Source organism: Spea bombifrons, chromosome 4 (assembly GCF_027358695.1).
Source record: "Spea bombifrons isolate aSpeBom1 chromosome 4, aSpeBom1.2.pri, whole genome shotgun sequence".
NCBI classification, from domain to species: Eukaryota; Metazoa; Chordata; class Amphibia; order Anura; family Pelobatidae; genus Spea; species Spea bombifrons.
This window is the reverse complement of record NC_071090.1, coordinates 101,807,699-101,821,308: the sequence shown is the minus strand read 5'-3', so window position 1 is coordinate 101,821,308 and position 13,610 is coordinate 101,807,699. Positions and strand designations below refer to the sequence as shown.

General features: G+C 39.4%; 1 protein-coding gene across 3 annotated transcripts in view; it reads right to left on the bottom strand.

Annotated features, from left to right (window-relative positions):
* The window catches only part of FGFR1 (fibroblast growth factor receptor 1), a 38,690-nt gene extending 26,000 nt beyond the window's left edge, over positions 1–12,690 (bottom strand). For 2 of the 3 annotated variants that reach the window (XM_053463037.1, XM_053463038.1), the window contains exons 1-2: positions 12,465–12,690; positions 7,139–7,305 (exon numbers count right to left, since the gene is read on the bottom strand). In XM_053463037.1, the coding sequence (XP_053319012.1) occupies positions 7,139–7,229 (91 nt within the window). In that variant the 5' untranslated portion in view covers positions 7,230–7,305; positions 12,465–12,690. The remainder of the gene's footprint in view (positions 1–7,138; positions 7,306–12,464) is intronic. The other variant, XM_053463039.1, reaches the window with a different exon arrangement.
* Between the last annotated feature and the right edge of the window lie 920 nt (positions 12,691–13,610).

Genomic DNA, 13,610 nt, shown 5'->3' with positions numbered 1-13,610 from the left:
ATGTCAATGTTGGAATAACGAAGCCGTCGAATCCAAAAAGCCAAATTTAATGGCATTTACTGCCAAAAAAAAAAATAATAGGAAATGAAGAAAAAATTTGGGATCGATATTATAAATCCAGCGAAGAGATCTGCTGCAGATAAAAATAAATAAATAAATTTAACCCCTACAAAAAAAAAAAAACCCACATATTTTCAGGTGGTTGAAAATACGAATTCTGGAGTATTTAGCTCCATACCACGGCTGTTTTTACTACAGCCCCAAACTGCGTTATACAAGCATCTAATCACCCTGGCTGATTTAAGGAGAGGATTTCTGTATCACTAAACACTAAAATACTTCATTAACTTTGATGATCCACAACAAGAGGCTGTGAACCATTACCTCCTCCACCTCCGATAATGTTTAACCCCACCGCCTACTTCAACCGGGTTAAAGAGTGGAAAAACAGTAGAAGTATGTGCGCTCTGACCCAGGACACATCTTCCATCTGATAGGACTATTCTATCTCAAAATGGATGGAAAAGGGAGGAAAGAAAAGTGAAACAAAAGGGACACAGCCACATACATACATTATAATGTATATGCACTGGATCTATCTCTATATATATGCCCTGTGGATCCCAATAACAAAGACTATATTTCTGCTGTAACGTATGGGAAATAGAATGGCGGAATTCTAAGGGCTGAATCGAAGCCGGTCTGCGGTTGTTTCTGTCCTATAAGTGTCAATTTGAGTGTTTAAAGGGCGTGCTGAAAGATTCTAGTTAGGAAATGTGATTTCCTTTGAAATTAAATCCTCTCCATCTCCTCCCTCCTAGCTAGAAAACACGTGAAATCCAATATGTAGGGTATCCTTTACATTCACACATCCAGAAACACACAATATGGCATATCCATATAATATATATATATATATATATATATATATATATATATATATATATATATATATATATATATATATATATATATATATATATATATATATATATATATACACACACACACACATATATATATATATATACATATATACACACACACACACACACACACACACATTATAGTGAAGGTGTGTTTGGTTTAAAAATAGAAACATCCTCAAAAAAAAATTAAAAATTTCTAATAATTAAAACCCTGAATATGTGAAGTATGTTTTAAAAATATTTTTTAAATGCCAACATATACAAAAAATATTATTTTCTCTACTAATAAAAATAAAATCACTACCCCTATTCACAAGAGGGTTAAGAGAAAAGGAGGAAAAAAAAGGGGGTGACTGAAAACATGTTGACTTTCAAATGCAAATGGCGCAGCTCACAGGGATTCAAAAAAACTTTTGGCTAAGCTGCTGCTGATGGAGGGATTGCCATAAAGGCCGCAAACAAAGCCCAACTGGGACAAAGGAGGGTGAATGGTTATAAGCAGCAGGCGCTGGCTGGTTTCCATGGAAATGCCAATGGGGCCTAGTTAAATTTGTTTCTTCCACTTCCTGAAGAATACAAATAAACCCATGGGCACCCTAATCCTGAAACATGAATGGCGAGTTAGAGAAGTCCAGGAGCCGCAACAGAGTCAAAATCTGACCCATAAAACACATTTTACCCACAGTAACGGTCATAGACCGACCATATAACCAGCGTGTGCCCTGTCCAGAATATGGAATACAGCCAAGATGGAGAAGCTCAACTATCGAGCAAAAATCAGCCTTGGCCAAGGAAACAGGACATGGAAGAAAAAACGCCACTTATGTACACCGGCTGGGCTTTATACACAACGATCATTTGGTCACAGGAGGATTTCACAAAATGCCCTACGCCGACTGACCAACGCTGGTCATGTGAGAAAGATGCGAGAGCCAAACATTCTAGAATCTGGATTTCACACAATCTTAACATTTATGAATCCTTAGAAGAGGATCAATAGAACAAGATTAAGAGACATCAGAGGGCCCTCCTTACATGCCGACGAACTATTCTGATGGCTTTGGGGTCCTACTGGTGGTCTTCAGCCCTGACGCGGCTTTATAGACTCTTAAATAGTCCCCACCCCGTCTCCACCATTACATGAATAATTTAAGGATGTCCTGCACCCCATACAATATACAACTTTCTAAATTAAAAAAGCTGGCCGTTATAGGCCTGTGGTTTGGGGGACGGTGGTCCTGCTACCAGTTTATATAAACATTAGCATATAACCCCTTCACAACCTGTTGCTTTAATGTTTAGGTAGAAGGATTAACACTTTTTTTTTTAGTTTGCATACAGGTCCTAATTTTGGCCTAGTATGCAAATTAACTAAAAGTAGAAGCATGGAAAATCTGATTTCCAACAAGACGAAAAGAAAACAAGCTAAGAGACGCAACCTCTAGCATTCCAATGGAGTAAACTGCAACTCCCATTATACTCAGTCAGTGCCTAGAATAAAAATATATATATATTGTTTTGGTAGTCTTAAGGCAAATATAATTTACAATATTTCCAGGCACTGTAATGTTCAAAGCCAAAAGGTTAAATTGACGACAGAGTCGGTTAATTTCTCATTACGTGTATTCTTTGTGGTTTGAAATGTAGCACTAAATTAGGCATTCATTTAAAGAGTTTCTAAATAAAATAGACATTTTCAAAAATTATCCAGAAGGCATTTTTTTCCTGCAAACATTTACTAATTCAAGAAAGATCTGCCAATTCGACATCTGGTCCTAATAATGTTTTGGAATTCCCCCCCCCAATACTCTTATTAGTTAACCATTTCCCCTGAGATAAAAAGATGTGTTTTCCAATTAAACACTTAAGCCCCTTATCCATCCTGACCCAGGAAATACCTCTAGGACAAGTAAACAGCCTTTGTCCTCCACGGGATGGGGAGGGGAGAAAAATCATTCATTTTGCAAAGAGGAAGACAATTATAAATTGGTGCTTAATCCAAAAACATACAGGAGGTTCTTAAAATTATAATTTATTTTTAAAACTTTAAGAAAAAAAAAAATATTTATATATACACTTTTTTTTTTTTATTTATTAAATTTTTTACCCAACACGCACGCTATATATAGGCAAGCACACAAAAATTGGTCACATTTTTGGGTAATAATAATAAGGCGATTTCAGAATAGAGTTTTATTTACATCCCATTGTGTGCGTTTGTGTATATACATATTTCATATGTGCATTGTAAAAAATAATAATAATAAAAAAAAAATGGTAAAAACTGCCCCCGCCCTTAGGTTTCCTAAATTTTTGTATTACGTTCACCATTGTTTTGTGACCCTTTAACAGGCACAGAATATCTGAATGGGAAATCACTGGTGAAAGACGACTAGTCAATAAACCCTTCTATCTATAGACGGGTGTATGGTATGACTCCTGATGCTTTGTCTTTCATTGACAGAGCCCCCAACACCCTCTCCCCTTATCTCTATTTTCTTTCCTGATAAGGTAGGGTGGTCCAAAGACAAAACCTGCTTGATACACTCCTGGCCCCCTTCACAAACCCCATGGAGACAGAACTTTCTAATCCAACCTCCAATAAATTGGAAGGGGCACTTTACATAATTAACACAATTAAAAAAAAAAAAAAAAAAAAAGGATATATATATATATATATATATATATATATATATATATATATATATAATATTTATTAACTGAGGATTGGGGAGGAGGTTAAAAAATAAAGTTAAACCTGAGATCTCAAGACATCTGCACACGTTAGACCACATCTGATGCAAGGTCACCCTAGTCACCTAAGCATCTCTCTGGGGTGGACCTTTATAATGCATAGTGAATACGTTCAATTATCCTACAAATGCCTAGTTTAGTGAATAAGCCCCTCTGCAGTTTCAATGCCTCCCCCATGGCACAATTCTGCAGCCTTTTTAAACTATTGTGACCATTTTTTTTTTTACTGGGTAGACATAAGGATAATGGATCCAAGCTGCAATAAAATTTAACTGCTCGCCAGAATGATGGATATTTTATAAGCGTCTCCATTTAAAAGGGGCCCATCTGCTCCAAGATAGCTTACGTCCGTCCTAACCATTCTTGATGGTCAGCAAAGGTTGTTACCAAAGTGGTTTTCAGCCTTCTAAATTTAATCACATGATGTTTTTTTTTATTGAAAATCCAAGCCTTTTTTAGAAGCAAAAATGAAGTTTTACTTTACTGGTAGAGTTGTAGATGGGTGGAAGAGCGACCCAGCAGAAATAGTAGGGGCTAATACAGCAAGGGAATGTAACCATGCAAGGGATAGGAAAAACGCTATCCTGAAGCTAAGACGAGACCGCGGAACGATTAAGGTCTGAACCTGAGGTCCGAGTCTTTAAAACAGGCAAACTAGATGGCCGAAGGGATCTTATCTGCCATCAAATTCTATGTTTCAAACTATATTTAATCCATAAATACGCCGTCTTCTCTCCCCACACTGCCGTGTTGCAAGGTGTACTTATTAAAAGGTCTTTAAGTCTTTCCAGGAATGTCATGTTCAGAACCTCTTGATGCAAAACGTTCTCTCTGCATTCCATACCCTGATAATATGCATTAATACCATCAGAGAGCGTGCCGATCCGGCCAATCGGAGATTACGGCACGAAGCGCGCCGGCTATTGGGGCTGTAAAGACAATCAATTATACTTATGGACCACAGTGCAAGTCAGATAACAAAAAAAAAAAAACAAAAAAAAAAAAAAAAATCTGACTTCAATATATGCAAAGCTGTTATACTTCTCTTTACTCGGGAAATAATTGGCTCAGGAGGTCAGGAAGGTGTTGCATGGGTGAGTGCTTTAAATTTGCAATTCATCCAAGTAAAGATTTGATTCCTCAGAAGGGGGATTAACCCTCCTTGCCCCTCCCCCAACACACAAAAAAAAAACAGGGCTCCAGCTGTTTCCAGTTGCCCCCTGACCTTCTGCTTTTTCCAAAGTGTGAGTTTTGCCCCTCACCCTCCTCGGAATTAGGCTATTCCTTCTCCCAACTACTCGCAAGCCCAGCCAGACACAAAAGCTTCCTACAGTCCTCTCTTGTTTGGAGGAAGTGCCTATAGTAATTCAGGCCACTTTGGATTAGGAATTGTGACGGTCAAAAATGACTGGTCTATAGACGAGGAAGAGTTGGATTTACATACATAAAGCGGCTACCCAAGAAGGTTGAAACAATTTTGTACATACTAGGGATCTTCCAAGAAGTCTTACTCCATACTAATTATTATGTTCAGAGTAAAAGGTACTACGGCTCCAATAGATGTGCCTATAGTATTGGCTATATGGTTAACACGGAGCGCCTAGTTATTAATTGGTCATATATTCTAAAAATGCCAACCTAGAAGCATATGTTGGCTCCTCTGCTCGCTGAATGCACCGATGTATATTTTATTCATTTAGTCCCAACAGATGTACTTCGTGCATTATGTACAATAAGTGGCGTAGTCGTCGTGATCGGGTTACAAGGGGTATGAAAAACATAAGGAAAAGGCGTTTCTTGCCCGAAGAGCTTACGCTCTAAAACTCATAGCCAGTCAAGTCTCATGCAGTGTTAGGGGCCGACTTGCTCTGGGTCATTGAAAGAGGTCGGGAAACGTAACTTTTTAGCGATTGTTGGAACATCACGGCAGCTGCACATATCAAAATTTGAAATGTTAGCATGGCAACATTTCATGCGCCTCATCGATTCTGTTTTAATAATTTAACAAAAAGCAGCTTTACATTTTTGTGCAAAAGGTACAATTTTTTTCTCTGTTCTGCACCTAGTTCACAGATGACATCTCGGCTCTTTAGAACATACTAGTTACAAGAATAGCGCGAGTGCTGCAGGACTGAAGACGATATTTATTGTCTTTATATTATAGTGTTCCGACATTTCCAACACCAGATGGGCCGGTGCTGTTCCATCACGCCACTGCTGAGCCTTAATCATTGGCCTTTTTATTTTATTCTTTTAATATATAGTGTTCTCGTTGCCAAAGTTCTACCTGTTTTAGGTATACATATCTAGAGCGATAGCTCGAGGCTGTCTTACGGAACAGGGACAGGAGATCGTCAGACGAGTATGTCGTCTGTTTACCTAGAAGATGAGCACAGCCACCCTCCGGCTACAGAAAGCCAGGCAGATCCTTCATCGGGACAAAAGAATAAAAACAGGAAGTCGGTGTTGGATTATGTGCGGGCCCCAGGGCTAGGAACCTGATCATCCGTACACACATGAGGTTAGAGCACAGGTAGTATTTAACTATATTTGGTAATAGTACATACACAAAGCACCGGCTGAGACGTTCATCAAGGCGTCCCATCAAATATTAGATTTGCAGCAGAGGAGGCAGAAAGAAACAAAAAGATATACCCCCCCAGGCATTTTATTGTAAGATCAGTTCCAAAAAAAAAAGAAAAATCAACATAAACTTAAACGTCTTGACAAATCCACACAAGGTTGGCTTATTTAATAAAAGTCGGGTACTAACATCACACCAAAAAAAAAAAATAATACTTCGTGAAGAAGGAATAAAAGAAGGAGAAGTTATACATTCTCCCTCTGGGATCACACGTTACAGAACGAACGGAAGAACAATACCCTCAGCCTGTATCCGGAAGAATCTCCATCAAATCAAACCATCCTGACACAAGCAACCCTTCTCGGTCTATTCCTCCCCCAACCCCCTAATAGATTGCAAGCTCACAAGAGCAGAGCCATCTTCTCCTTCTGCACCAGTCTTAACGCATGTTAACGGCATTTTCCATGTTATGTATTATCAATTTTAATGTTATTGTACCAACCCCTACTTCCATGGACATTGTAATGTCATTTAAGCAGCAATCGCCTCACCTTTCGTTTCCGTATATCCAAATACGACAGCGCCATGTCAATAAATAATAACGTAGAGCTACAGTATGCAAAGAAATTCCAAAAACCTCTACAAATCTGATATTTAACTCAAAAACTGTATGTAAACTATTTTACAACATTAAAACTCAATTTTGTGAAGACGAGGACAATGGAAGGTATTTCGTTGACCACAACAGCCATGCACAGAAGGGTTAATGGAACTGAGATATAGCCAAAGAAATCATAAAATGTAATGCGTTCTATCATTCTTGAAAAAGGTGAACGGAGAACTGGTCCACATTGGAGTGTCACCACCTTACCTTCGTCCGGTAGGATGGAAGGGGGCCGGGCAGCTGTGAGAGCAGCACCAAGTAGGACACCCCATAGAAGCAAAGCTCTTCTGGAGAACATCCCAGCTCGGCTAGTGCAGCCCCCGGGAATCCATGAGGCCTCCAGTGTCAGAGCGGACACGATCTTCACACAGCTCCTGCAAAAAGGAGAGGAAACGACTGTCAGGTTCTTACACATCTACTGGAACCAACAGATGCACAACGTGACAGGGATCATCGGAAAAAGAACCCTGCAACATTGAAACAAATTTACTACCGGGAAGAAGTTCGGCTCCATAAACACAAAAATGTCATAATCGCTATGAATGGAGACCTCTCCACCTGTAATAGGAAAGCCATACGGGAAGGAGTTTAACTACTGTACATATGCAGAACGAGTTAGGAAAAAGAAAATAGTGCCTTTACGAAAAAAAAAAAAAAAAAAAAAAAAACTGTAAAAAATCTGTAACTGATGCACCTTATCCGTTAAGAAAGCCCACCTCTTGCAGCGATGAACACTGTTTGATTTGGTTTAAAGCATCTTGCGTGGAGCCGGTTCCCATTTCAGTTAATCCAAGCAGTCAACTCCATCATATAGACAAGCAGAACAGAACCGTTCTAGAGGTAGAAATATTCCTGCCCAGCTTGTCCTTCTTGGAGAACAAAAGTAAAAGACAGCCCTGTTTCCAGACTTGGTCCCATCACAAGCACACCGTAAAAATGTGTTTTGCTTTGTTGAGACTCCGAGGGCTGCTTTCACGTAGGAAAATATTCTTAACTCCTAACATGGAAAAAAACCCAGCACAGCAGCTCTATTTTTCCATAACACGGAATGAATACAAGTCAGAATTTTTTTTTTATAAACGAAAACTTAAAAAGGTTTCTAAAGTCACCATATTTATTTATTTTTTAAACCAAGTGCAAGAAGGCTTACTAGAAGAATCCCAAGAAGGCTTAGGAGTTTGCTTTGTCCTACCAGAACAGAAAGCATGAGTCCTTAATAGTTCAGAATCACGAGCACCGGCGTAACTCTGGGCATTGCCGTGAACATGACCTATTGGGGATCCGGCGGAATTGACCATTACAGACCCATTTTTATTATGGGAGGAGAATTCTATGAGTGGGCTCTCGGGAACAATAATGGGACAATGTGTGATGTCATACTTCACATCACATGCTATATTGTTCCCAGTGAGCATCATCATTATGATCAGTACATAAATCAGAGATAATCTGGTTGCCCAACTAGCCAAAGCTCCTTGTTTGAGTTCTAAATTGATCAGAATTCCTCAGCAGTTTCCCCAAACGTGTTCAGAGGGGTTAACCCTTTAACAGTCTGAAGATTAGAGGCGATGTGGCTGAAAACTGGAATTGCCAACAAGAAGAAGCGCTAGAGAAGTGAGGGAACTAACCGCGTGAGGTCATGAGTCTATCCTAAATAAAAAGCCAGACCAAGGACTAAATGAGGCGTCCTTACAACATAGAGAGTCACACATAGCCTTTCGGCACACCCGATTTTCTGTGTCATCGCCAAGTTACAAGGAACACATATATAGCAGGGGACAGCCATAAACCCGAGACAAGCCAAGAGATAAACGGGTTCAAAAGGACATTATTCAAAACCTAAACTTCTTTATCTGCATGTACTGCGTAATATCTTTACTAGAACATGTACGTGCTTTGGAGTTTATTGTATCTTTGGCTCCTTTGACATTGATGTTTTGGGTAAACCCGGGTAGAAAGCCCCTCTGGAAAACTTGCAAGGCACATTTGTTAGGAAGAATTCTTAAATAAGGGAAAAAACGCTGGGCAAATTCTTAATAAGGATGGTGCTCTCAGCCATTCATATCTGTCAGATTGTAAGCGCGTTACTCACCAGCCACGGAAGTCGTTGGCCTTTCTAAAAATTCTAAAGAACGGAGATTATTTTGTAAGGTAGACAGGAACGCATGTCAGAGAACTTAGAATTTTGCTGTCAGAGTATACATAAAATATCATTCTGATGGTAGATGGACGAGTGCTTTTTGGCCAATGTCTCGCCAGCTGGAAACTGAATATTTCCAGGGGCCCTTTGAACAGCTGTGAAAACAATTGAATTTCTGGAGTCACGTGGCCTGGAGTACCTTCACACCTAACCTTCTGTTTGGTCCTTATGGTACCACTTCAAAAGGTTAGCATTCCAAGCAGATGGTCCATGTAGCCTGACCGGTGGTAGACATGCCTTCAATGCGTTTACACACATAGAACCGCTACATCACATCATGTGCGCACCCCTCCATCTGCCACGCTCTCTGAAACATGGCCACGATTAAGCCATGATGGAGTATACTTTATACTTGAGATTTTTTTTCTACGATACATTTGTTCAGTACAGCGATCTAGATAATGGCTAGACATCAATATTTAAGGATCAAGTTTTTTTAAACTTATAGAACACAAGGCATGTCTCCAGTTGTTCCTGTGCTAAAACTCCCATCATGCGCCGCACGCCGACAGCTGGCACAAGGTGGTTAAGTTACAGGCTGACAACAGCTGGAAGGTTGGACGTGCCAACCCTTGAGCATGAGATGAAACTGTAAATATTAAAAACGTATTGAAATCTTAATGTTCGCTACATAAGTGAAACAAAGAGCTGTCTGGTCACAATAGAGCGAAAAGCTGATCGGTGCTCCTCAAACATCTCTTCCAGATCTTACAAAAGCGAGTTATAGCAACAACTAAAATGTAATCACAGAAGAAACACAAAGAGGAATCAAAATGGTTTGCGTAATCGGTTTAAACGCACAAAGATATAATAATGCAAACAGAAGGGAAGAAGAACATGTATGCGCTTAGTGACGGGTATAACATCACAGGCACGGCAATAGCAGAACATATGGAAGACACGCAGAAGTATATGCCAATATGGGAAAGGAGCGGGCAAATGGATAGACTGGGGCATGACAATACAACGGGAACCTCAAACAGCTGGGTCTACCGCTAAAGCAGCTAGTTTACATTACAGTTTGGATACAATGCCCATAGTTACCGTATTAATGGACATCGTTCCATATGGATTACTGGACATAGTGCCAAACGGCACATGCTCCACTTAGAGGAAGAACATATGGATTTACATGGATCTGTCTCTCAGAACAATATCAAGCTTGGGAATATAGAAGGGTACTTGCCAAGTAACGACATGCCCAGATAGCGGGCAATTAGACAGCAGAGCTGAATGCTAAAGGGATGTTATACGAATCCCGAGCCTTCTCTAGTGGGTGCATAGACATTTTCCCAGCGCTTTAGCCAAGATGAGAGGGGTGGTGTTGGGTATGAACAAATGACACATGATGCGTCTTCCATGTTACATAGCAGTAACTGCAAAATACATCGCCACATAAGGATACATATTTCGCTATTACGAGAGATAAAATGAAGCATCGCTTCAACAGAGTCACTTGTTATTCAATTACAGTCATCGGTTTAGTGAGGAGGTACAGCACTGAAGGTATGGGACAACCGGAGGCGAGTGCATGGTGCTAGTTACATGTATAAAGACAGATGTATGAGTAGTAGATCCATGGATAGAGGAACAGCAGAACTTCCTGTGATCTGACTACACAGATATTGGCAAAGCTGAAAGTACAAGGCAAGACACCCCCCCCAAAAAAACAAAAAACTGGTGTATGAGCCGGTATGACTACACCACGCAGCAGAATAACATATCGTCTGGCAAAGGGGACATGCTCACAAACTGAACGCACACACTACAGAAACAGGGGCATCACAAAAAGGACTGAATACCAGCGCAGGGATCGGGTCAGAATACGTGGGTGCTCAGAAACTAAACTCGGGTGCAGAGGCTAAAGCATCAGACATAATCCCGTAAATTAGGGAGCGACCTATTGGAATAACTGGGATTAGAGAGACAGACCGGTGTGAAGCGTATAGCAGCAATCTACAGAATAGTCAAGGCACGGTCCGCACATTAGGGCATAAGGACTCCAGTAAAAAAAAATTATACCCTTTATGATGAGTTTTTACAAGCAGGTCCTGCGCACATGGGGGGCCATATAAATAAGAATAAAAGTAGGTAACAAGGTACCAGGGGTATCCAAAGCGACATCAGCTTTTGCTGGCCAGACTGGCTGGAAGACATGGCAATATTCTAACAAACAGAGCAGGCATGAAGTTCTTGGCTGCATTTACCCTCCATTTCATGCCTCTTCTAGGAACCAAACTAAGGTTTGGAGTAAGAGGTGGGGGGGCATTTATAAACAGGAGCCAAAAGGGTTAAAATTTACAGCTCGGTTCTTAATACACAAATACCATATGTAGATATTCCATTTAAAATCCAAAGCCTGAATATTTACATTAGTTACACACATCCTGCGCTGGAACTTTCCACTAGTGGGTGACAAGTAACAGAACCCAACAACCCATTAGGACAAGAAATACATTTTAGATACTTAGCCATAGCTACATAGTGGATACACCTTAGCAACACTGGAGTGACAACCACATATATGATTTATATTATATAAAATATATTAAATGTATGTGTAAAAACAATCCACAGGAGGTCTATGTCTGTATGTAGAGGGGGGATCCACAATCCAGTAACACAAGCCTGCTTTCCAACCCCCCATCCACTGGATTATTTCACCAAAAGGCATGCAGCCCCCATCCCAATCCCCAGTAGATCTGGAGATGAGTCTACATACAGCTTACATTTAAAAAAGAAAAAGTAAATAGCATTCATCCAAGAATCACTCATTCACCAAGTTGATCATGAATCACTTTCCTGCATGAATAAAGGTCGAGGATTTAAAACTCAATAGGAAATCACAGAGGGTCTACAAAGCCAATGTTTACCCCCACACGAGGCAAGAAGGCTGTAGACCACACAGCCAGATACCCCAGCACTAGCCATGTTTAAAAGGACCCCAATGCTGGGACAATATTGTAGATCAGTAAATAGAATCTTGAGATCAAAGGAAAAGAAGGTTTTAAGTCACACATATAATTATATATTAGAATCAACATAATAAGAGATGCCAGAAAGAGGAGTATCGCAATTGCACCCCTCCGGCAAACAACAGGTTAAGGGAAATGTATTTGTAGGGACTCAGCATTCCATATTCATTACATCGATACGTAAATGGTTAATTCAAATAATTCAGATGTTTGTGGGTTTGTTTATTTGTTTCATAGAGAATAGAAAAAACGGAAAACATTTACATAAAAATAAACCAAAATACGGCAACAAAGAGAAAACACAAAATAAACAAATTTGTGAAAGCAAATACATAAAAAAAATTACATTTATTTTTACCTGCTCAAGATGTTTTGATCTGTTTTTCCTCCTCCTCCCAGGAAGACGTCCAATATTTATCCTTTTTGAACTTTTAAAGTAGGAGAAAAAAAAAATTCTCAAAAAAAGTGCTTAAAACGGCCAAAAAAAAAATAAAAAAAATCTTCAATTGTTTCTCCTGAACGGCTTTAAAACCTCTTAGAATTTCCGCTTTGAAAAAAAAGATTTTTTTTTTTAAAATAAATAAAAGCCCATTTAGAAATAAACCACAAAAATAAACAGAAAAAATACACTTAAAAATAGACAAAAAAAAAATAAAAAGTTACAAAAAAAAGTTCACTTTAGCTGAAACTTTACACAGAGAAGGAAAAGGGGATTAATTTAAACCATCTGGTTTCTCTTGGAGAAAAAATGTGGAGGCTTGAAACACCTTAAGAAATCCAGTTTGGAAAGTAGAAGAAAAAAAGTTCCTTGAATTCACAGAAACCTTGAATCTTGAAGGCTTTAAAAAGAATGAAAATAGAAAAAAAAGCATCCGATTTTTTCCCAGTGAAAAGTGTTTCTGAATATGGATTGGAATAAAACTTTGAGAAAGGATCCGTTCACCTTTTTTCCAATGTGCCTGAGAGTTGCTCCCTTCCAACTATATAAGATTTCTCCAGCATGGAGCACTGACTCAGTTCCTATAACAATACAGCCAAAACCCATCCCCCACACTCCATACAAGAATTTACAACCCCTCCCAAGCAGACTTCATTTACAAACTAAAACCCCTCCCACCCTCTCACATTTCTCCAAAGCACACTGGGTTTTGTAGTTTATGGGCAATTTAACTCCTGCCTGGATTTATTTATTTTTGGAAGTTTTAATTTTCAATAAACAGAATGTAGAATGTTTCTAATGCAGCAGCCGGAACATTTCAGCACTGACGTCTTAGAAAAAGTGTGGAGCCATCAAATGCATTTGGGTCTAGGTGAGGGTTTTTTTAGTTAACCATGTAAATACCGGAGGGGTATACAAGAAAATGAATTGCTCCTTTCCACTATCTGGCTTTTCCCTTTAACTACAAGAGCCTACATCCCAATATTTCTAATGGCCAAAAGGGGCCACACTTTTGACTGGGGGGGGGGCAAGCATTACCAAAACTTTGATGTGTTTTTTTGCGGT